The 26,445-nt window shown below is 40.7% G+C and overlaps 1 protein-coding gene across 3 annotated transcripts in view; it reads right to left on the bottom strand.

The window, feature by feature from the left end:
• LOC147327522 (protein sidekick-1-like) overlaps window positions 1-26,445 on the bottom strand; it is a 287,609-nt gene that overhangs the window by 114,381 nt on the left and 146,783 nt on the right. For all 3 annotated transcript variants that reach the window (XM_086295202.1, XM_086295201.1, XM_086295203.1), the window contains one exon: window positions 22,146-22,279. In XM_086295202.1, the coding sequence (XP_086151328.1) occupies window positions 22,146-22,279 (134 nt within the window). The remainder of the gene's footprint in view (window positions 1-22,145; window positions 22,280-26,445) is intronic.

The raw sequence follows: 26,445 nt of genomic DNA on the forward strand, positions 1-26,445 counted from the left end.
CTTTATATTTTTTCTATTATTATAGTTTTATCTTCCTTTGTAAAATCAGACGCACTGCTGCCAGTAGACTAATTCATGTTTGTGGGTAGTCAGAAGATTAACGCTACCTCTTTTACGTGAACGTGTTTGTAGCCAGATTGATAAACCATGGGTTTACTTATCGAGTTGATAACTATGTTTGTCTCAGCGCTTAGCCTGATTGCCAGTGTGCTGGTGAGTGATGCCAGATAATGAAAAGATATCCTTGAGATGTTGAACTTTCTTCTTAGTGCACAGCTCTGATCAGTGCAGATGACATTTTTAGTACTAGCACTTTACTGTGCAGTCTAAACCTTCACGAGTAAAAGCCATTAAGTGTCTTTTATCACATCACCTGTGCAACAGGCTTAACTATGTAGAAAAAATAAAGCTTAACCCGCTTGTATCCACTGCTAGTATATGCAAAAAATACAGTAACTTGCTAGGATGATAATTTTTTTTAAGAACAAGCTAATGATAAATCAAAGTAGTGCTATTTGCCACATATCTGCAAATCTGGTCTATCTTTGGGAAGTTATGGTACAGTCACATTAGGGGAAATGATGGTCAGAGACCACAGCACAACCAAAATTATTGCAACAGTGTAAATTGAACTTGCAAGCTTGTTGTCTTTGAAATGGCTGCTTGAAAAGCAGAGACCAGGTCTGTGACCACTTACAGTCAATAACTGACTTAAAAGAAAAATTGGCGCATCGAGACAGCAATAAAACAACAATAAGAAGGAGTCATTTTGCAATTAGTTTGTGACTAAATCGTGTCACGTTGGCAAATACATGCAAACTGCAAAAATCACGAATCCAGTGACACGTGTTGCAAGTCGGTTGCTGTCTACATACACAGATATTCACGTTAAGTCCAGACAGGCGGTTGAGGGTGGTGCATGATTAAAATTTCAGTGCAATCACTGAGGAAACAATAATTTTTCCTACTCACAAGGAAGCTGCTATCCTGTTTTTACTCTAGTGTGAGCGAGGCATTAGCTACAGGCTGTGTGAGCAATCACCTCTCTCTGTAGTAGGACATCTGCAGGCATGTCTCAGTTAATGAAGGCTCTCTGTCTAAACAGAACTCAGCTTCATTAATGTGATTAGTAACGCCTGTATTTAACTAGTATACAGTGTCAAAATGGCTGCTTTGAAATGGATTTATCTATAAACTACATATGCCATAATACCAACAGAACTGAGTTCACCTATAAGCAGTTTTAAACAAAGCTGAACGTTTGTGAGGACATGGTTTAGTAGTGCTGTTTTAGACAAATTGCAAGGTGTACGATTTAAATTGCACACAGAGCATATATCATGTTTTCAATACAAATCTCAAGAATTGTTTCTTGAGATTTGTATTGAACGGCAGTCCTTTTAAAACAGAAAGTAAAGGACAAAATGTTCTACACTATTCCTAACACACTCAAACATGGCTTTTTAAGTGGAGAACAGTTTGTGCTGTCAAGTAGCAGTATTACTAAATCTATTATTTTGGAGAGTCTAACGGGGTGACAGCACACACATGTGGGCTTGCACAAACATGGAACACACACACAAATGCAAACAGACACACAGACAAACAGGAACATGCAGGATTTGGTCTGAGGGCACACACTCCTGCATGTGAATTCAAATGATGTGTCATTCTGAGTCATCTTCAGTTTCCAACAGGAACACAGAAACAATGAGGACATCAGGGGACAACAGACGGAGAGGAAGACCAAAAGACTGTGTTTGTGTGTGTGCGTGTGTTCACGACACAACAAAGCATCTGACGTTCATAGCACTTTTTTTCCCTCCGCTGCTTTCCCAATCTCTCTTTGTGTTTCAGAACCCTGTGAAATGCCTTGGATCATTCATTGTCTTAATCGATGTGCATTGCACTACTGAGATAATTACTGTAGCACAGGTGGCTCCTGTCATTTTCTGCCTTTATATCCAACATCAGCATCATGGTTGATATTAATCTTATTAAAACAGTTTGAGGTCATGTGAAAATATTAGTTTGTGCCTAAGTACGCCTCGACCTTGGGGAGGATTTGTATTCATTAATTCACTGTTGTGTATTCGCCTGCCTGAAGGACCCATAAACAAGCGGAGGTCACCGTGTCCTCTGTGAGTGGTAGCAAATTGTGCAAATGGATGTCGCTGCACATGAGGGTGTCTACAGTATGGGTTTGTGTACAAGAGGTAATAATTACAGTATCTGCTTCCTGTGCCTGCTATTCAGTACAACAATCCTGTGTGCTTGGTATGTGCGTAATGTGTGACTGTTTTAGCTTTCTGGATGACCTGGTGTGCTGGTACTGAACCTTCAGTCCCAAGCTCAGGGTCACCTATTTGCTGCAACACCCCGAAACCCTCCATGACTCACCCCAACCTCTCATAACCCTTTAACACATAAAATGCCCCAGTGGGCCTTTCTTCTTTCCCTCCATCTACATACAACAAGACAACCCTTGCCCCTCGGTGACAATCTATTCCCCGGCTCAGCTTCGCTTTGTTCCCCCCGCATCCACCCACATCGACATCCACTGTCACATTTCCCCAAGCAAAAGAATACTTTTTTAGCAGCGCGTTTGGGTCTTTTCTTTCCCTCCCTTGGCTGCTTAAAAACCCAAAGTTCAACCTCAAAAACCCTTACCATTCCAATTTACCCTGTCAATCTCACTCCCTTTTCTCTCTGTTCCTTCTTCCTGCTCCGAAACACACACGTGCTAACACACATACGTGCACAGCCACAAACACACACCTATTTGAAATTCATATCAGCAGCGATACAAATGCAACGCTCCAACTTCCAATACTGATACATTTACAGGGAGAAGCACAGGGACCCGTCTCGACACACAAACACGTGTGCGCACAAGCATGTAAAATAATAAGCTTGCTGGAGCGTTGACCTCAGACCTAAGGGCAATTCCTGATGGACCCAGATGTTAAAATATGCTTTCTTTTCTTATACCGAGTTGTGCGTCTGTCTCTGAAAATCTAAGAAGAATTTGTGGAGACCTATCATTGATACACAGCATGTAAACAGCCGTGAGCAGGTTTACATAACAAAGTTTGGTTTTCATACAACCTTTACTCTCTTTATTTGAGCAAAATCCTGTCACTGGATCCGATTCTCCTTCCCTCTATAAATGTGGACTCTGGCAAGGTTACATCTTCCTGCTGTCTGCCTGTCTGTACCAAACACCAGCACCAGTTGACCTTTCCAATTTACCATGTCAATCATGCGCGAACACACACCCACACACACAGCCCAGTCTCTCATACACGTTCAGGTAAAAGTTGGTGTCAATCACCCTTGCGTGGACTCCCAAATGTCACAAGGTTTTGACATTCACTTTGCCGACAGTCTGAAAGGAAAAGAAGGGTTTGCTTATCCGTCTGTACAACCACTTTTTTCATTTAATGACAAATTAATTTCCACTCCTCGCTGTTCCCATTACATTAGACTTTTCAGGTTTCTTCGTGCCCAAACCCTCGTTAAACATTACCTCTTATCGCCTCAAAAGAATGAAAATGTGCCAATGAAACTGATAAAACAAACATCCAACCAGAAAAATAAAGTGATAACAAGAAAAATGTAAAACAGAAAACAAAACATGTAGCATATAATGAAAAGGGGAGATAGATGTGGCTTCATATTGTGAGCTTAATGACAGCATAACAAACAGATTCACAGAGGAGTGCTTGCTTCTGCAAGTTTTCTCCTCTGACAGGAGAAAGAGAATAAAACAAGGAGCCTCTGATCCCGTGAGAGAAAAGGAAGAATATTAAAAGACAAGTGAGAGATGAAAGGCGAGTGGTCGGATAGGGCAAAAGTTGACGTGAAAAGTTGTTGCTGTAATATGGCACAGCTTTGTGTTCTCCTGTCCTGTGCCAACCACCCTAGGGCGAGATGGAGAACGGATCACAGGAGAGACAAACAAGAAATGCCTTGCTACTAAATCAGGTTGTTTCCTCCTTCTTTTCTTCATCCAGAAAGCTGCAGGGCGACCTGCTATCTCACACTGCTTCATTGTCACCCCATCTTCGTCTTTATCCACCCTTCTCCCATTGCCCTTCTGTCACACAGAGTTGAGGAACTGTGAGTAAGAGGCCCTTGGCATAAGTAAATAAGGTTCATATGCAAGAGGATACTATTCCAGCTCACCATTCACTACTCCAGTGAGTGAGGGGACGTGGCCTTGAGGAAAAGAGGACAGATCGGCGGAGGGGAACATGTACTGGCATTTCCTTGGGTACTCCCTTAAAGCTAAAACACTTGCAGCAGAATGAAACTATACAAGTCCCAATTTGGATTGTCCCAAAGGTGTTAAAGTCAAAAATGAAAATCACTTGTTCGTAGTCAAAACAGTTGTACCTACATACTGTGAGAGATGCCCAGTGACAGTTGTTATAGAGCACCAACAGGGTGTAAGGGCTCCTTCACTGCTGGTTTCCTGACCTGTTAGTGCTTAGGCCAAATACACTTTATTGTTAGCATTGTATGATTCACCAGACATCCAAGTCATCAAAGGACATGCCCATAAGCCTATAGCATACAGCCTGATACACAGCACACCTTCATTAGAGCCATTCAGCATGAAGTACCTTACTGGCAAAGTCTGAATACGTCTTTAATAGTTTTTTTTTTAACTTGTATTCCATTCACGTAGAGTCCTTACAGTGACACTGTTTCATCCAATTTAGTTCAAAGGCATGAATCAAATAACCACAATCCCATCAGATATCAGAATTCACACAGCACCACAGGTACATACATTAATATCTGAATATGAATATGCAGAATTAATAAGCAAAGGATGAGGTTTTTGGTACCGACAGCTTTCTGGGGTGGATTTTATATATTAGACATATTAGGCTGGCCTGTAGGGTTTGCCAGTCTTAATTGTGCTCATAGATTAGTCCAATGCAATCAGTCTGTTTCAGAAAAATAAAGATTGATTAATTTAAGTCAATAAAATTACTTTAACCCCCCAAAATTACTTTTAAGCCTCAAGGAGGTGACTAGCAGTGATGTGGTGACCAGAGACCCTAAAAGCCAATGAAATTTAAGGGATGACAGGCTAAATAATTATTGGCATCATGGGTTAGTTTAAATTAAAAAAACAAAACAACAACGGAAGGGTACCACTAATCTGCATATAGGGAGTTGTTAAATATATTCGGAGTTAGCTAAGCAACCAGAGACTGAAATGTCCCCTGGAGCAACCATTGGCTTTATAAGGGGATATTATTTAATTCAATGTTATTTACATAACATGAATTCGCAACAACAGTTGGTTCAAGGCACTTTATACTGTAAGACCCTGCGGTATTAGAAAGAAACCCCAACAACCACACAACCCATGATGAGCAAGCACTTGGCGACAGCGGGAAGAAAAACTCCCTCTAAACACAAAGAAACCTCAGGCAGGACCAGGGTCAGGGAGGGCAAAGAAGGGAGTGAGAGGAAAGAGAAGCAAGCAGAGATATCATAATAAACATAAATAACACCTCCTTTGGGTGGTGGCACTCACCAACAAAAGAAGAAAAAAATGTAGGTCAAAATTTTGTTGTTTGCTAACATTGTTTTGTTAGACCATACCATCTAAAAAAACAGTGTCCAATACACGAAACAGGAAAAGTTGGGTTAGATATGTTATCCTGTATCTAGATACTGTATCTGCCCCAAGAGATCTGAATTATTGGGTGCTGTCTCCAGAATCTAAGTTGCATGCTGACTGATGAGGGGGAAATAAATTGCTAAAGAAGCTAAGAAGCTCAATGTCTGTATTGAAATGGTGAAAAAGTTTTTCATAACGGCAGCAATTTACAGTGTCTCCCTGAAAATAATTTCAGGATAACAATCAGGATTACTGAAAGATAAAGACGGTTACTACCAATCATACTTTGGACAACTGAATAATAGTGAAGGCAACTTACTGAGCAATAGTTATAGCAGTCACATTATGCAGGCCCCTGAGTAGCAGATCATAAATTCTCAAGTTTGCTTGCAATTTTCTACTGCAATCCACATGAAAAAGTGAAGGACAGCTGTGGGGAGTCATTAAATTTAGATGATATGAGATTAAAACAAACATCATCAGTAATGTGTGTTCTGGCTATTAGTTTGTAAAATGCCAGAAAATACTACAAAATGTCGATTAATGTTCTCCAGAGCCCAAGGTTACCATTAAAAACATCTTTTTTTTTTCTTCAAAACCTCCAAACAGTCATTTTTGAGTGATTCAGCCAGAAAAAAGAACAAATGCATTTATGAAGCTATTTTTTTCATACCAATTAAATCTTCAAGCACAAGAAACAGAAGTGATACAATAATTATCACTGAGTGTCTCACCTGCAAATGTTACCTGCTTTCCTAAGTGTACACTGCACCTCATTCAGCTGTACCTCTTATGAAAATGCAAACGAAGACACATTAAACTGTTCTGCTTGTCGACCTCTTGCAGCAACAAAGAAAAGTGGAGCTTATTTTTATAGGAGACCGACTCTGTGCCTGCGTGTATAAGCACAGGATTGTGTGCCTCTGTCGTCATGTCTTGGAATATATATAAAACTATCAACTATCCAAACTATCCTCAAAGGGCCAAGAACAGTTAGAGTCTATGTCTGATTAATGGTTTAATTGATTAAGTGGCTCAGAGATTGATTGGTTGGGCCTGGCTATAACAGCTTCATTAGAACAGTGATAGATCAGTGCGATCTGGCTGCAGCTGTTCCGCCTGGCTCCGGACAGCTCGGCCTGGTAATGGACATCATCCGTCTGTCTCTGCACCACAATATGTCCGCATGCACACACTGCTGTCTGTGACTGTGTACGTGTGTAGTACATGTGAAGGCTGCACACATCTCCCCTTTTCTTCAATCACTCCAAACAAGCAGACAGGGGAGGAGGGAGTGGCGGGGAGGTAAGTCGGGATGAGGAGGAAGGAGGGGAAGGGCGGAAACTATTTTTGGATTAAAGGCCCTGTTGATCTATTCCTGTTTTCAGCATCCCCTCTCAATCTTCAACTTTTACACTCTGCCTCTCTTTCTTCCTTCCTATCCATCTGTATCGTCCTCAAAGCTTTGCTAGTTTTGCACTTGCTCGTTGCGCGCCTTTCTCTCTCTGGTACACAATCCTTTTCTGTCCACGTGTCTTCTCTGTTCAGTCTCATCTCACTTCTCTTTATCTCTCCTTCGTTCACTAATTCTTTGCAAGTACCCTGCTCGCTCAGAAACCCAGATAAAAACACTGTTAAGTCTACAATTTTCGCAGGCACGCACACTCGTGGTGTGTGAATTACTAAACAGATGTGAAGGGTGGCGGTACCTCAGTGAGGATTTAACGAATGCAGACGACACTTAAAAAGCACCGCCCGCACATTCAGATCACGGTGTCAGCTGAACACATGGTAGCTAATGAACAAATGAGGTAATTGATGTGACTTTAGGTATTCGTACATGCAAATTTGTCCATTGTATAACCATAAAACACTATGGAGTCCATCACTGACAAAGCTGTCTTTAGAATATTTAAGGTCAGCTTAAGCTCCATCTTGTGATGATTATACAGACTCAACCACCAGCTCTAGAAAAATGAAGTAATTTAATCTGTTTGGTCAACAGCTGCTTCCAAAAACCTAAAGAACGAGCTGGCAAATCATCAAAGCTGTTTCTCTGTACGCTCTTAAAGTTACTCACTGATGAAAGCAAATACTGTCTAATATGGTTCTAGACAGTAACACTACAACTACTCAACTTCAGTATATTGTCAGGTTCAAATGTTTTTAGACAGAAACACAGCTTTTGTAATTTTGCCTCTGTACACATCACAGTGAATTTTAAATAAGCCAATACATATGTGACTAAAATGCAGACTTTCAGCATTAATTCACGGTGCTGACTTAAAGTTCAACACATCTACAGAGCCTTTATTTAATCAACTTGTTAACTGCTTGTTATTCAAATGTGACCATTTGTATAAAAATGACTGTAATCCTGAAACTTTATATTATTATTTACAATTGTGGCAGTTTCACGGGGCAGAGGGTCCAACAAATATATGTTAGACCGTCAACAGTAACTCAGGAATAAAGACTAGAAACAAGAACTAGCATTTGACATATGGAAGGACACTCAAAGCAAGTTCAAATTAAGTTCAAGCTGGTCACTATATTTAAAGTTAACTTTAAAACTAACCATTCGGGACATTGCCTCTCTTAATGAAGGTGCTCATATAAAAATCCTGATGCAAACAGCTGGAATTACAAGAGGTAGCAATCCGCCTGGCTTTTACAAACAATATTTTATTCTATGCTGTCAAATTAAAGATCATGTTTAGTTGGAGAAATGTGCTGTTGGCTAGGAGACAGCCATTTCTGTGTTCATGCCAACAGGGCTGAGAGATTACTAGCAGAAGGCTTGACCTGTTGGGCTTTACCTGTGTTTACCAGATCGTTTAAATGAAAAAGATGAAACTTTTATCGTACTTATTTGTTACAATCATTAATAATAATCTGCTCTTTTCTCCTACCAATAAGCACCAGTGTTTTGTGTTTTTCTTGGGGATTCAGCATGTGAACAGGAGCCAACACTTTAGTTTTTTTAAGAATCTGCTTTATAACCTAAGGCACAAGCAAAATGAATCATTTTTTCTCTGAACTTCCATACAATATAAATGCCATGACAGAAAATGTTATCCATATTTCTCATACCTACAAACACACACAGACGAAACACAAGTCAAACAACGAATACGACACACTCACCTCTTTGCCCCGTTCAATCGACTGAGCGTATTTCCCTTCCTCAGCACCTCATCATCTCTCCTTCCATTTACCCATCTTTTATCTTTCTCCTCTCCCTCCAATCTAATCTTTCCTCTGCCGCCTACCCCATCATTCACCAGCTCTGTTTCCCCACTTAATGTCTCTTTTTCTCTTCCACATCTATTCTTTCAAATTAACATCTGCTGACTGGCATGCTACTCCAATAACCTTTTACACCCAGCAAGAAGCACTGACACACAGAGACAATCAGCATGTTTGGATTCACAATAATATTTCATTTATATTCAGGATCCTGTGAAAACAGTTTATGAAAACCCTGAATATAGTCAGTATGTGCTAATACAAGCTGGCATGTGAACAGTATATCCCGCTGGTTCGCTCAGTTTGGAGTCATTGAGCCTCACGCTTTTTCACGCAGTGATGAGTATCAAAAAGAAAGCACAACTACCGAACACTGTGGGAAAACTTTACAATGTCTGTCTGCATCTGTGCACATTCAACATGAGGCCTTAACTCGAATAAAGCACTTATTAAAAAAATAAATGTTCATGCACACACAGCGACTGACGGGATCACAAAAACCAACAGAGATTATGCTGCTTATCTGCATGTACAGTCGCTGTAAAAAGAACAGTACTATGTATGGAGCATTCAAGTGAGTGTTAATAGAATGTCAAGGAGGAAAGAAATCAGCAGTGATCTTAGAGAAGCAATTGTTGCTGCCCATCAACCTGGGAATGGTTATAAGGTCATTTCCAAACAGTTTCAAGTCCATCATTCTACAGTGTGAAAAGAGTTTGTGGAAAACATTCAAGATTGTTGCCAATTTTCTCAGCAAATTCACTCCAAATTCAGACCGTGCAATGCTCAGAGAAACTGGAAAACATCCAAGAGCTACATCTCAGACTCTACAGGCCTCAGTTAGCGTGTTAAATGTTAAAGTTCATGACAGTACAATTAGAAAAAGACTGAACGAGTGTGGCTTGTTTGGAAGTGTATCCAGGAGAAAGCCTCTCCTCTCTAAAAAGAACATGGCAGCACAGATTAAGTTCATTAAGTTTAATCTGAACAAACCACAAGACTTCTGGAACAATGTCCTTTGGACAGACGAGACATGAACTCCTCTGTATACCAAAGTATTGTAAAGTCAAATGTGAGGCCATCTGTCCAACAGCTAAAGCTTGGACAAAATTGGGTCAGTGAGGCAGTGAGGACAGTGAGGCAGAATGGCTGAAAAAGAAAAGCATCAAGGTGTTGCAATGGTCCAGTCAAAGTCCAGACCTCACCTAACTCATATGCTGTGGTGGGACCTTAAGAGACCTGTCCCTAAATAAACATCAATAAACTGAAGAAAATTTGCAAAGAGGAGTAGTTTTATAAACTGATCTGTAAAACCTTGAAAGTGAAAGAGGGTCACTCTATTTTCACTTCACTGTATCTGTGCTCATGCGCAGCAGTGCACAAATCTGATTCTGATACTGGATAAATAGCTGGATCTAAATGGACTGCTATATGGGCCTGATCTATTCAATACGGTTCTATTATTCTGCGTTTTCATCTGTATGTCATGTGATGCTAGGCCCTTCCATAAGATGAGCTCATAGATTTGGCATAGTGAGCAGTCAGCAGTTTGCATTTCACACTCGCCACGCCATGTTTGCTTATTTACAGTAGTTTGTAACCTAATTATGATTTAACAACAAAAGATGGCGACGTCAACGATGCTTTTCTCAGTCAACTCCCTCCTCTCCCCTCTCTGTCTCTCTCCTTTTTTCATTTTGTTTGGTTAGTGTTTGCACATGGTGACAAAAACTTACAGTAACAATGTGTGATCAGCTCGAGTAATGTTATCTTCAGCTGTCTATTGTCTGCTCTGCTCTGTGTGTGTGCGCGCAGAAGGGCACACACAGTGAAACAAAGAGCAGAGGAAAGGAGCACAACTGGAAATGCCAGCATGCATTTTTACATTTTTATATAGCCGGTTATTTTTTTCAAGGCAATGTTGTTGTTCCTTACAGGCGGAATAACGATTCCCAGTCTCTTCCTTACAGTGAGTAATGCAACTTAATTGAATACTGGCATCAGAACTGTACTTGAAATCAGCCAATAACCAAAGCCAGAGTGTCTGTATCGGCATCTGGACTGAGATCGTCAGCTCACTTAATTTCCTTGAGGGAGACCGTACACTCACACAGTATTTGTCCAGCTAGTCAAACTCAATAGTACCTCTGCTACATTTCCACCAATTTTCTCCAAAATAACAATAATTCCTCCATTCCCTCATGTTGCCTGTTCTATTAACACTGCTGCACTTGTTCTACAATTTAACAAAGAAAATTGTTCCGTCTGCTTCATTCTTGCTCCAAGATACACACACAGACACACAACAAAAACCCCAACACACACACAGGCTAAGCCAAAGTGAGTCGCTGTCACAACAAACCCCTGAAATCATAACTCATCGCATTACGACAACCTTTCTGCACCCAATTGTCCCCAATAAAATCAAAAGCTATCTGCTAAGAGCTAATGTTAGCAGAGCATAAAACACAGTCATTTATTTTTTATATGATTATGTCAACATCTTAATCACTTAAACATCTTCTTAATCCATGTTGGAAGATATATAAAACTATTTTAAAAAGGCACGACTGGGTCCACTGGGCCCCTTCTTAGACTACTCTGGCTAAAGCACTGGGCACTTAAAGACAAACACACCTACAGTAAATCTAAGTGCTGTCTTGCAGTAAACATGGTAGGCAGAAACCGGCATCACACTTTAAGTTTTAGAGCTTCTGCTCGCTCCTGTTTGTTGACCTCTTTACCTCCAGTATCTGCTTGTTCATTGATTCTTAAAAACTTCTCACATCCAGCGTCTGTGACCTTTTGTCTGTTTGTTTAGTCACTGGACACCTCGCTCACTACTTACTTCTGCTGCCTTCCTCTGTGTCTATTGACTATTTTATTAGGAAGAGGGTTTAAAGACCGTATGAGTGGGTGTGCATCTGGAAAATGCTACGTCAAAGCTGTATACACAGGCATCCATTCTAATCAGTGCCATCATGCTGTAAAACAAGCTTGCAATTAAATCCACAACTAGGTGGAACAAGTAGAGCACAGTTGTTTGTTGTACTGACACAGTCTATGACTCAGTTTCCTGTCCATCCTTCAATCACTCCATCTCTCTGTCTGTACACTTGGGTTTTAATTATAGAAGCACAGAGAAGCCTCATTATTTAGAGAGAGAGTGAGGGAGAGAGAGTAAGAGAAGGGACTGAGAGAGAGAGAGAAATAAGAGGGACAACAGAGGAACCAGACAGAGACGGGATGGGGATCAGGAGAGAGAAATCTGATCCCTTCGCAACTGAAATGTTTCAAATAATAATTCCAGACACAAACTGTCAAAGCAGGAATTCACCAAAAAGCAACAATTCATTAGCCGAGCCTCTTTATCAAAACCACTGAGTATTAGTGCCTATTTGTATGATTATGCATGTGCACGTTACACATCTGTAGACATCAAATTACCTTTCAATACAAACGAGACCATTGTAGTCCTAATACGTCCTCACACAAGGTTAGAGATTTCAAATTAACCCAGCAGGGACATGGTAATAAATCTGTATAAAAGTGTTCAAAGAATAATATGTACAGCATAGTGGTACCCTTACATCAAGGTTTATATGCTAATAAATGGTTCTATAATTCTGTAAAGTGACCTTCAGGATGGTTATCTGGTAATATCTCAGTGCCACTGGACAGTATGGTGCTTTTTGATGAGGGTGAAACTGCTATAACAGACAAACCAGTCAGAGCAACCTAGAAACAACAGTGCATATTGAGGCACGGTTGAGTTATGAATACCTGCTGATAGTAATCTAAGGGTACTGGGGATATCTTGAAACATCCAAAAGAACTCATCCTCACAACCTAAGTGTGCCAAATCCCAAAGATTGCCTTCTGGAGTCATTCTGGATTAACTTTAACATCAAACTCTATATTTTTCGCAAGGTTAATTATAATGTTTTAGCTCATCAATGTATAGCTATTAATCTAGCATGTCACTCTCAACCAAAATATTAACTCTAGTAACTGTTTAATTACATAATTTCCTTAAGAATTATTAAAGTATTCTGATTCTGATAAAAAGTAGAGTGACTGATGAATTCTATACCAATTTCACTCTACAACTACAACTGAAACAAATTTCCTCCAGCGCATTAAATATGCTGTCTGATATTCGGGTGCAATCACAGACGGTCACAAAGAGGGAAAAAAGTTATTTGGCATTTAAGTGTGAACGCAAGGTCTGAAGCCCATGTGGTACTCCCTTTTGTCTCCATTAAAAAAAACCTTCAAATCAGACATCATGCTGTACCTGTTTACCTCAAACCAAAGGCAAAATAATAAGACCAAAATAAGAGTCAGTGCCTGATGAAGGCTGACTCCTGGAAAGCTTCTACAAAGCCAGACCGAGGACATGGACACAAGGTACTAGATGCTGTGTATCAAAAATCAGAACATGAATATGTTGTTTCTTCTTCTAGTCTACACAGCAAGCACCACCACCAGAGTTTTCCTGCACAGAGCAATACTTTTTGGGAAAAAAGAGAGCTAAAAGAAAAAATAACCATTGTTATAATACATATTTAAACCAGTTTTGTGGTTTTTATTGACTTAAGCCTAAGGGATTTCATTATTGGTCAGAAGAAAATACACAAATTTCTATCATAGACACCAGAGTCATTGGCGGCTATTTACAATTACCATTGGATTCAGACTATAAAATGCACATTTTAGCTTATCTGCATACGATCTGTTCACTATCTGCACACCATCGAGCCTCCATTTCTCTATATAAGAAATAGGTTCAGCTTGAGGTAAAGTGGAGAAAGTCATGATGTTATAAGACATGTTGCAAGAGAGAAGCCTGTAGAGCTAAGGTAAAAAAGACAGAATAAAGTCCGACTGAAGAAACTGAAACAACAGCACATGAGGAGGAAGCAACAAAAGGTGCAGCGTTCCAATTTTTTCCACAGAAGTGACACAGTTAAAAAAGCGAGGCTTGGGCTGAAATAACACAGAGTGCTGAATACTCTTTCCCCTGTGACATTCACTGTGGTTCAATAAAGAAAAGAGAGAGAAAGAAAACAAATGGTTTTAAATCAAACATCATATAAAAATCTAGAAGCCATATGAAAAATAAGAAAAAGAAACATCTTGTGAGCCCAAAATGAGAAACACTCCAATGATTGAAAAACATCCATGTTGTCCAGCATCGATGATAAAGTGCCAAAAAATTAGACTGTAAGTGATGATATCCAGCATTCTTTAATGAATGATTAAAGATGTGAGTAAATTAACCAAGACAGCCAGGTCTTCTTTATTTGTTTGTATTTTTGATGTGAGGGACTTCTAAGTTTGTTTTGTAGCATAAAAGTAAATTCAGGTGTGAAAATAGTGATAAATCACAGATTTGTGCAAGCACACTGTTTGTGAATGAGGCCCACTGCCTTCACTACATGTGAACTGATAACGCTTAAGTGTGTAGCCAAGCCTCAGAAGAGGAAACTGCACCAAATCACAAAAAACCACTGAAAGTGTCATTTCTACTGTCATTCTAAAACCCGCGATTGAAAAACTAGTGTATATATTTGATAAGTGAGTGATCTGAAGATAATAAACGCATCATCAACCGGCACAACAAGTTGGCTCTGATTGTGGTTAAACACACACGCACACACTACACGCCACCACCTTCCAGCACTTAACTTGCTATAATTATTACAACACCATCTTATACAAAACCAAATTAAAATTTTCCCATTTATCTGAGAACTGCTGCTGTTGCCAATTATAATCCGCTCTAAAAAGATTCTCCATACAGGAAGTCTTCTGTTGGCTAACAGGAGGGGAAAAAAAGAAAGAAAGAAAAAACCTGTGAAATCTTTGAGCCATTTTTATTTAGTTGCTAAGTAAAGTATACTAGCAGCTGCTTCCAAAATTGCCATATTTTCTGCCAGTAATTAATTAAGAGCAGTCATTTGTGTGGGAGAAGAAGACAGCACATATTGGTGTCACTGTTCACTGCGTACACCTGTGCTTGTATCACAGGATGGTGGGTTGTGGCTAAATAGAGTCCAATTTGGCTTTCGTTTTGATTTTTCAGAGGTCACCAGCCAAACAGTCTGACAGAGAGTCGCTACCCCCCACAAGTCTGCCTGTATTCGCCTTGCACTCATTTGACTAAAATCGCCTGGGATATATTCCCTAACCGACGCTAGAAGCTGCAGTCGAAAGCGCGCAGAGGCAGCTTGTGGCACGGATCATTACGCTGCCACCCCGGTTAGAGTGGTTTCCATGGCGTTCCCTGAAGCCTATCAAGGCATGATGCAGCAAAATGCAAAACACCTTGAGCTCATGATGAGAGCTGCAGCAGCCTCACAGCACACAGGGACAGAGGGGATTCTCTGATCTTTCTCTTAAGATTTTAAATGAGGGCTAGCAGGTCTGCGACATTATGACGCGCTTAAAACACGCACTTGCGCACACACACAAACCACTTCACCTTACAAAAACACAAATACACACTCGGGGACTCCAGGGACACAAAAATGCCTCCAATTAGACGCGCCACAGAGCAACCGGGATGGTACTTGGAGCAAACACACACATGCGCGGCTGCTCAGAAACAGTACAGTAGCACACGTGCACAGAAAGATCCGCAGCAGGCTCTCGTTTAAGAGTCAGTGATGTGGAAAGGAAACATCTGGATGAGAAGGAACATGATTACAGAAAGAAACAAATGACACAAAGACACACCCCCTACACAAAAATAACAACACAAATGTCACTGTGCACACACACTTACACAAGCATTAAATGCTTCAAACCCTCATTTCTTAAAAGCTTTTTTAAAGTGACAGTAACTTTTCTGTCATGTGCCATATGCTCTTTTAAAAGTCCTCACTTTTCTCTCACCTCTTCTCCTCTTTCTACTTTCCCAAATGATACTCTGACTGTATATGCAGCTGTGTGTGTGTGTGTGTGTGTGTGTGTGTGTGTGTGTGTGTGTGTGTGTGTGTGTGTGTGTGTGTCTCTCTCTGGGTTATCCTGAGGTCAGCAGAGTCTATTGTTCAGCTTCTGACAAACGCCACTCTGTCACGACTCAGGGCTGCAGGGCGACAAACCCTGTTTGATGGAGGAAGGAGAAAAGAGGATAAATGGTAGAAACGGAGTGATGTAAAACGGCAGACACCAGAGGAGGCTTCAACAGGAGACGTAATCAAACTCAGACAGATTTTTTTCCTTCCAATCACCAAGCCAAGGTAATCAAACTCAGACTCATACACCCTCTATAATACACACATACAATGAATGATTAAGGCTGTGAAGGGGTATTTCTCACACACACACACACACACACACACACACACACACACACACACACACACACACACACACACACACACACACACACACACACACACACACACCAACCCAAGCTCCCATCTGCTTCACATCACGGCTTTGTCTTGTCCCCTGTCTTGGAGGTTGCTCTTCTCTATTCGTGCTCTATTCAGCCACATTACAGTACACAGTACCTGAGAGAATCCTTGTTCTTTATTCAGCTGAATCAGTAACACAAATCATAACTGTGCAGAACTCTGAGGCTTCAAAGAAAAAAATGGAAATTTGCAAACAAATCTTTCCAGCTTCTTTGTGATGCAGAGATCATAATTCTGGAAACTTGTCTGGACACTGCAATAACTTCTGCTACTATAGTACTGCTACTACAGAGGTGTAGTACTGTATGAGGGGCATTTTTAAGGTGACTTCAAACATTCTATGCATAGAGATTGGTTCACTTACGTGCTTTTGCAGGATGCTTTGTCAAGTCTGAGCTTTGCAGTGAGTGATGGCACCAAGGTCGTGTCAGCTTGGAATTGGAGACACAGGCTTTCAACTTGTAAGTCAAAGCCTGGTCTTTTGGAGTGGACAGATTTAGAATTAGAAAGAGAATTTACAAGCCAGACTGGGTCTAATGAAAAGATACTATCAATTTCTTTAAGAGACTAAAAGTCAGGACATCTTGGTCTCGACGACTGCATTGATTTTTTTTTTTCTAATCTATGTCTTGCGACTCTCCCAACTTTATTCAAGCGAAGCCCTGAATAACTGGAGCACTCTATTCAAGTGAAGCACTCTGTATGCATGTGATATTCTACGCTATTTTTTGCATTTAAGCAATTATTAACAAGTGTGACATTACTGCCTTTTTTATAGAGCAGATAAAGGCAGCTGATCAACTACTGAGCCCAAAGCTGAGATACTGCACGTGTCTGCGCCCTTCCCCTTCTTTGTTATCCTGCACTTTTCTTCTCTCTTATAAACTCTGCATACCCTCCTTGCTCCCCAAAATCCTATCTACAAAATCCATACATGTGAGATCAAATGTTTGTTTTTTTTATTATTTATTTTTTAATCTCACCATGTCTAAAATCTGGTGCTATTCCTGTTTCTTTGCGCTGCAAAGGGGCCGTCAAGGCATGTCGAGTGTTCCTGTGCATGTTGTCATGTCTGTGTGTGTGAGTCTCCCAACGGTGAGTGCACTCTTTGGGGACGCTGTGCTGCTCTAATGGTCTGATGTACAAATCTACAAAGACCTCGGCTGCTATGAAATGAGCAGAAGCACAGAGACATGCGTACTCTCTTCTGGGCAACAGGGAAATAGACTGCTGTTCTGACTGACAGCCTAAAGTGTGTGTATGTGTAAGCGTGTGTGTGTGTGTGTGTGTGTGTGTGTGTGTGTGTGTGTGTGTGTGTGTGTGTGTGTGTGTGTGTATTAAACAGAAAGGGATAGGTAGTGATGACTGCAGGTATGCATGAAGCTCAATTAATTGAAGTAGGAACGCTGATCTCCTGCCTCTAACAGAGATGCCCTGAGGCCATTAGTGTTCATGTTCTCTCTAATGCAAACATACACAAGTACACAATGAATCAAGCGTGTGTACGTTGTAAATAATAAAGCAGAGCCACTCAATAGAGCCTGACCCCGCCTCCCTGGAGTGACTGTAGAGATGAGAATGTGCTGTACTGAATGGATATTGACGTGCCACGCGCTCCTTTATGAAATTCAACCTCTGTCAATCTGTCAAGTTCAGTCCACGGCGATAACTGACTGAAAATGTCGTCTCTAACACCATATGTTGTCGGCGGCGATAAAAAGCTCCAGGAGCTGTTTATTTTAGAGGCAGGCTGTACTTCCAGTGATTACAGTGTCTGACCTCTCACCAAGCTGTTGAGCTGCTATCAATTGTGGCTGTTCCAGCTCGACCACGGATGACAGTTACTGCTTTTTATTTTCAGCAGTCTAGGCCACACTTACAGGACAGTGGTCAGGGACATGCAGATAATGGATCTGTCAAGTAGGTAGGGCATGCAGCTGGTTGTCTGACACTTTCCTCGGCCCTTGCAGGCTTTGCGGATTAGCAAAAAGAATTTGAGTGTTGGTCGTGCCACAGCATGAATGTGACAGAAAGGTTTTACGAATGTGACAATATCTTAACTTTTCATGCCTGTTCTTGTGTCTGTGTGTGTGTGTCTGTGTACGTGTGTGAGTGCAGGGCACACACTTTCATCAACAGCAGTCCTGACATGAACAGGTTGTTGGTCATATCCTCAGTCTACACCCACGTCTCACTTCATTAAGTCTTTCTGTCTCTACCAGTCCTTTTTCTCCCTCGTTCTTGTCTGTTGAGCACAATGCTTGAATCAAAGAAAGAAAGGGGAGAATAGAAAATAGGTACCTCATTTATTCTGCTGAATTTATGAAGAGAAAGACACCATTTTTAGAAATATGACTGACAGCTATGAACTTCTGCCTTCAGATCCTCTACAGGCTGCCTAATGGAAAGAGAAGAGAAGAGAGGGGGTGACAGGAAATGAAGGGAAGTGACAGAACAGGAAATGTAAAGGAAGAGGTGGGAAAATAAGAACAAAGTGGTGGAAGACATGAACGAAAACACCATTTGCGAGAGTTCATTCACATGTTCTCTTGTGTCAGTTAACTAGGTTAAGTGTTAAACACTTTATTGACTTAAATTGATCTTTTTTCTCCTTCAAATTTCCTGACAACAACCCTCGACTCATCTGTGTCATTAACAGGCCCAGTCTCCTTCTCTCTGTGGCTATAATCAGTGGCATCTGTGTGCATTCAATAGCTACATAGTGTTCAAAACTATGCTTAACACCTTTTCTATTTCCAAAACCAACCAAGTGATCAATGTGATGCTTAATGTCAAAAAACAGCCCTGAGAAAAAGCAAATACATGAATAAAGATCTGGTATTTCCATGTTTCCTTGCTCACGCTCTCTTTTTCACACCCTGCACGATTTGCAACATTTTACCTCTTTGGTTTGTCCCTGTTTTTATCAAATTCCATGATCTTCTATTTCTTCCCTGTCTCAATAACAAATAACTGAAATATGCTTTTATATAGAAAAAGGCATTTACCCAGAAAATGTTTATTGTAGAAAACACAGTTTTCAACAGAAACACACAAACACACACGCACACACACAACAATGCATGCATAGCTGTTATGGCCGAAGACTGATCAGTGAAACCTAACTATACCCTTACTATTTCTAAAAACGCCCACAGGAGCACTTCACACTGACAGCTGTAACAAGGTACTGTGCCTAAATTTATTTGATTGTGTGTGTGTGTGTGTGTGTGTGTGTGTGTGTGTGTGTGTGTGTGTGTGTGCGCAGTTGTGACAAAGGATGCCAAAGGATACAACCCTGTAAAGAGAATCTAATTAAAACTCTATACAGCCACGAGGGACAGAGGGCTCCCTCCCTCCCTCTCGCTTTCATTTAACCATGGTGAACACTTCAAGTGAAGGACTGTTAGACAGTAGAGTCAATCCTCCGGCCTCCAAGGAGAAGAGATAGAGAGAGAGGCATACAGCTATAAAGTGATTCAGCGATAAAGGCCACGACAGAGACGGGAACACACAGAGAGGCTAAAATCCATCAAACTTTGCAGTTCTTCTGACTGAAGCCTGTTTCCGGAGAAATGAACAAAGAGCTGCTTGTCATTCACAACAGTGAACAACACACAATAAGTGCATGCTGTTTTTACAAGTAAAAGCACATTCAAAGCTTGCAGACTCAATGAAATGACTGGATCAACCACAAAGATCTAACTCTTTTAGTTTTTGACAGTCAAGTTTTTTGACAGGAAGCAAAAAGCTCAGAATAACAAGAAAGCATAGTACAGTAGAGTATACAACACAACTAACACTTCTCATGTTTCAAGGAAACACACACATGAACATCAACCAAGGGGAGGAAAAAGCATTTAAAGTAGGAAGATCATGGATAGGGAGGTATGGGAACCCGTACACATTACATGTCATCTAAAGACCCAAAGCCAATGCATGTTTCTTTAAAGTCACTCACCAGACACTTTATTAGGTACACCTCACTAGTACTGGGTTCGACCTTGTTCTGCCGTAACTGTTCCTGACATAGACTCAACAAGTTGCTGGAACCTTTGGTCTTTGGAGATTTTGGTCCATATTGACATAACAGCATCACACAGTTGCTTCAGATTAGTTGGCTGCACATCCATGATGTGAATCTCCTGTTTCACTACATCCCAAAGATGCTCTACTGGACTGATCTGAAACACTATCTGGTGAGTGTGGAGGCCATTTCTGTACAGTGAACTTATTGTTATGTTCAAGAAACCAGTTTGAGTTGACATGGAGCGTGATTCTGCTGGAAGCAGCCATCAGACGATGGGTATACTGTGGTCATAAGGCATAAGGGGTCCTCAACAGTACTCAGGCTGTGGTGTTTAAATGATCTAGTTGGTACTAAGGGGACAAAGTGTGCCAAAAAAATTTCACCCACGCCACCAGCCAGAACTGTTGAAACAAGGCAAAATGGATCCATATTTTCACGTTGTTTACATCAAGTTATTAACCTATTAAACGACAATCACAAGACAAATTGAGACTCATGAAATGAGCAAAAAATTTCTACTTTTCTGTTGTCCAGTATTGCTCATCCCACATTTAGCCTCACTTTCCTCAGTTCCTGTTATTAGCTACTGCAGTAACCAATCTGCTTCAAGGTTTGCATCTTGTGCATTCAGAGATGCTCTTCTGCATACATTGGTTGTAACAAGTGGTTATTTGAGTTATTGTTGCTTTCCTATCAGCTTGAAGCAGTCTGGCTGTCCGTCTTTAACTTCTGACATTAACCCAGAGAAATCCTGCTCAATTAATAGTTTAAGTCTTTTCTCTGTCAGTCCCAGTAGATCAGCAGTTCCTGAAATTCTGAGACCGGCCAATCTGGCACCAACATTCAAAGTCAGTTAACTCACGTTTCTTCACCGTTCTGATGCTCCATTTGTGCTTCAGCAGGTTATCTACACCATGACTACATGCCTAAATGCACTGAATTAGTGTTGTGGTTGGCTAAATAGATATTTGCATTAATGAGCGGTTGAACAACAAAGTGGCTGGTGAGTGTAGTACACACTGTATGACTTTATGTGACTGAGACAGATTTCCTTTCGGACCAAAAACTGGCAACACTCTAAATTTTCAAAGCTTTAAGTCCATCAAATATCTTATCAAATTATGCCTCACTTGCTTGTAGATATGGCAAAGGCCAAAACAGAGATCTATTATTGGTTCCTGATCTCTCTACAAGCTGGTTCCTCCCTACTAGATGTAAGACATTAAAAAATCACTCTGTGATGCCGAGTTTATTTGTTGTTGAGCTTCACCATGTGAGTGGTGATGCTTCTCTAATAAAACTCCTGCCGGCTGCATTATGGTAATTTTTGGTTGCTGGAATCTCTAATTTGAGATTTTAATAATCAAATCAATAATTCAAGCATCTCTACTTAATGATGAGCCAAGACCTCCAGCATTTTAGTTTGCAAATAATGTGTGCACAAGTATGTTGTTTCTGTGATGTGTCAGATATGTTTTTAATCATCTCTTTATGTCTTTTGCAGCTCATTTTCAGGTTTAGTAATTAGCCCGACACTCAAAACTGTCTTCTCTATCAATCAAAGGGAGTTATGTTCTGTAAAAGGGATTCAGATTTATTCACACAACAACCACAGAAGACCACAGAAAACCTAACCTAAGCCCCACCCCAACAGAAAAATATTTGAGGGACAGAAATATGCTGGATGGTTTGACTGTAAACCAAACTAATGCTAATACTGAGCATAGTGTTTACCAGATGGGCTGTTTGCACTGTTATTAAATACCAATTTAACACGTTTTTTATTTATTTTTACCTGAGATGCTCAGGTAGACAGCAGGACTCGTCACAGTCTCGCCGGTCAGCTCGTTCACCACCTCTACATGATAACGTCCGGCGTCCGTTGCAGCGGTTGCCAAGACAACCAGCTGATTGTCCAAAGTGATTGTTCTGCAAGGAACAAACAAGACACACAGAGAACAAGAGTTTAGAAAACACAACAATGCACTCCCAAAGCAAAACATGCCTCCTTCCAGCACTGCTCCGTCTCAGACGGGAACACTGCTCAAACTAAGACTCTGTCAAGAGAAGAGTATTTGGTACATGGATCATTTGGAATTCATAATGGGGGAGGGAAACATTGAATACAAGCATCAGAAAGGAAAGAGGATTCAGAGAGCTTAAATAAATCTCTCCTCCTGTCTCAGACTGATATGTAGCTCATTTTGTGTATCTTTCATTCTTTTTGCCACTCTCACTGTTTGTGTATTGTCTTCTGTTCCTCCTTCTTCATACTGATCCATCCTCATTTCCCCGCATAGCAGCGGCAATCAATATGCCACAAACATGGAACGTGCTGGTACACAAGCACACACGATCACAAGCACGCAAAATCTAAAAGCGTTCTTACTTGAGCATACAGAGACTCACAAAGAGATTTTGCGCTGCCGTTGACTTTCAGGAGATCATAATGGGAAGAACTGACTTTGGAGGGTGATGTTGTGGGAGAGATGCTAACAGAAAATATTTTTGTTGCACTCAGATTTCGAAGGCGTTTGAACTCGTCTGTCTGGCAACAGATGCCGCCAGGCAGGAAACACAGGATGATGTTTTTAGTGATGCTACTGGTGTTTTCAGCATGTCAGAGGATGGAAACTTCCCCCCAAACAAAAATATTCAGAGAGCCCGACAATGAAATGAAATCAATAAGATCAAAGCAAGAATAGAGCGCAGTAAAGTTAGATGACTGTCTGTTGTTATTAAACAGTCAGCTTGTTTCTGTAGAGCCTGTGCTGTACAAATACTTCACTGCATTTAAAAAACAGTAGAAAAACAAAAGAAGCTATAACTGTGAACACTGGTTGCTTGAATACTTTATGTATAAGAAGAAGGGCAGTGCTTACATGTGAAAATTAGCCTCTGTCTGTGTGCTTGTAAGATATGTGTATTTTTCTGTGGCCATTGTTCAGCAGTGCTGAACTGGCAGCAGTGAATGTGCCCAAAACTCAATCGGCACATTGCCAACTGGAACACAAAACAAAACATGCCACTTATGACAACCTAAATCGATACTATATGAGAGCCAAAGAGGGAAATAAACACAAATATAAGTGCCTCTCATAACTACCAAAAGCGCACCTCTTGAAACCTTCCATCTTCTTTCTCCAAACTGTAAACACAAAACCCAATTTTGAAACTAAATACATAAAACCACTCACTCCTCAGGCAAAATCAAACATAATCTCCCCCCAAACTGCTTTATCGTGCTCAAACATGTTTAAAGATCATACACACAGCGAGTGTTAAATAAAAACACTACAGAGCAGTTTTTGCAAACTACATCAAAAATGGGCATGTAGCACCAGAGAAAACCAAACTTCATAAAATAAATGCATTTCTACAAAAACCACACAAATTCTTTTTCTGTAAAATAAATTGAATATTGAAAACTGTTAAGCGCTACAAGCAATAAAATTCCAACATCTCCACCATCATGGGCAAGACCGAGGAGCTGTCAAAGGACATCAGGGACAATATTGATGTCCTTGTGCAAGTCTACAATATTTGTAGACTTGCACAAGGCTGGAATTAGCTACAAGAACATCATCGAGAAGCTTAGAGAAAGAAGGTGACAACTGCTGGTGCGATTATTCGGAAATGGAAGAAATTTAAAATCAATCACCTCACATGGAAGTGAGGATGATCATGAGGAAGTTGGTGGATCGACCCAAAACTACACAGGAGGAGCTTGTTAATGATCTGAAGGCAGTTGGCACAGTCACCAAGAACGCCATTGGTAACATGCAATGACATAATGGATTGAAATCTTGCAGCAGGGTCCCCCAGCTCAAGAAGGCACGTGTACAGCTCCTTCTTAAGTTTGCCAGTGAACATCTAAATGATTTAGAGAAGGCTTGGGAGAAAGTGCTAAGGGCAGATGAAACCAAAATGGAGCTCTTTGGCATCAACTCAACCCACTGTGTTTGGAGGGAGAGAAATCCTGAGTATGGCCCAAAGAACACCACCCCACAGTCAAGCACGGAGGTGGAAACGTTACACTTTTGTTTTTCTGCTAATGCTACAACACGACTTCACCAGCAAATGGTGAAGTTGTATCATAAAATGTTGGACATGAAACTCCTTCGCTCAGCCAGACCACTGAAGACCCATCTTCAGTGGTCTTCCAGCATGACAGTGACCCAAAACATGCAGCAAAAGTAACACAGGAGTGGCTAAAGAAGAAGCACATCACGGAGTGGCCTAGCCAGTCTCCCGACTTCAATCCTATAGATAATCTGTGGAGAGAGCTACACCTCCGAGTCATTTCTGTGAGTTTCTGTAAAGATGAGTGAGCCAAAATCCCTCCTAACCTGTTGACCAACTACAAGGAACATCTTACCGCTATGCTTATTCCACTTAGTGACATGCAAATCAATTTATAACATTCATGTAATGTGTTTTTTTCTGGATTTGTGATTGATGTTCTTTCTCCCTCTCTCTCCCCATTAAAATGAAACTACCATAAAAATTAGAGGTTTTTCGTATCTTTGGAAGCAAGAAAACTTCCAAAATTCATCAGGGGATCACATAATGATTTCACCCACTGTATAATGCAAGTGAAATGCATATTAAAACACTCTGTAAATGTAACTCCAAGTCTACAAGTGATTCCTTCGGCACCAGCTTCACATCTCTGTGCTATATCAATCCAGAGGGCACACACACTGGCCTGATTTCTGATCCTGCCTTAAAGGATACTCCGTACACTTGCTTTATCTGCACCCAGGATCTGGTGAATGGTAGAAAGGCTCACATTGATTCTTTCAAAACTGACATGTTTTGAAAGCTTTGTTCTAAACGTCCATGCTGACATAAAAAAGCCCCCTGCCTCGTGCTATTGGGAAATCACAGATGTTACCTGTTTTTTCCACTGGGGGCCACATATAATTTTCTGTCCTGCTTCCCGTTCCATGAACTCAAACGTGATCTATCACAATAACGAAATTTCATCTGAAATGACTCTTCTCAGCCGTGCTTTTCTCCTCCTTGTCCTCATCCAGCACCTCCTACACGCAACGTTCCTCCTCTGCCTCTCAGATTGCTTCTATCACTGGTGGTACAGCGTCTGCCCTCAACTCTCTGTGCAGCCTGTTCACTCTGAACTCACATAAATAGGTTACATTACATCACATTAATAACTTTGCACAGTTGCACTCAAACAACAACAGGTGTGGCGTAATTGTGTTCAACTTCTTCCCCGTGAGGTTATCGGAGATCAGTTTCTACTGGTCAAATACAGCTGAACTGAGGAAGAAGGCAACTACAAAGTGGCTCAAGAACAACACAATTTGGTAGAATTACTTCCTTTTTTCTAAAAGAGCTTCAAAAACACCACATGGGGTTGGAAAGACTTGAGTTACATGTTCTGAACATTGCGTTTTCAACTTCTTGAAGTGTGTAATGACTGCACAGTAGGGTTATTATGACTGAGCACGTTTTGAGTAAGTACTTTGGAAATTGGATTTTCGTTTTCAGAAAATAGCAAAAGGTTCAAGAGACGCATCTAAGCAATTGTGAAAAACTGAACATTTCTCGTCTCACACTGAGGAGTAATTGCCTAATTGACTCATCATTTGATGCTGTAAAAATCAGAAAAGTGTAACTTGATTTGCACAAGTTGATTGAAAGCACACTGTAGTGTCATTGCCAGCGAACTAAAAGAAGACTGAAGATGTTGCCGCTTGATAAGGAAACATTCAGCATCATTAATTCACTATGCTGCTACGTATTAAATAGCAGATGAAACACAAACAGTGTGATTATCAGGATTCACAGCTTAGTCCTCAATAACACAGGCGTAACAACCAGCTGGCAACCCTATGGCAACCACCAATCACTAGGGAAAAATGTGTATTCCCTGACCAGCTGGTTAGTGGTTGTTGGAGGCTTCTTGCTGTTGCTATGTGAACTCTGTTGGAAAGACCAAAAACCTCCTTGTGATTGCTTTGGGCGATTGCTTTGGTTACTAGCAAACCAGAAAGGAAGCCCATTCACCTTGAAAGTAAATGTTGTGCCTTACTACTGAAACCAACATGTTTCAAAAGACACACCTTCTA

Source organism: Aulonocara sp. 'chitande type north' Nkhata Bay, linkage group LG6, assembly GCF_057382095.1.
Source record: "Aulonocara sp. 'chitande type north' Nkhata Bay isolate Kocher_YH1m ecotype deep benthic linkage group LG6, A_spYH_male_GT1.1, whole genome shotgun sequence".
NCBI classification, from domain to species: domain Eukaryota; kingdom Metazoa; phylum Chordata; class Actinopteri; order Cichliformes; family Cichlidae; genus Aulonocara; species Aulonocara sp. 'chitande type north' Nkhata Bay.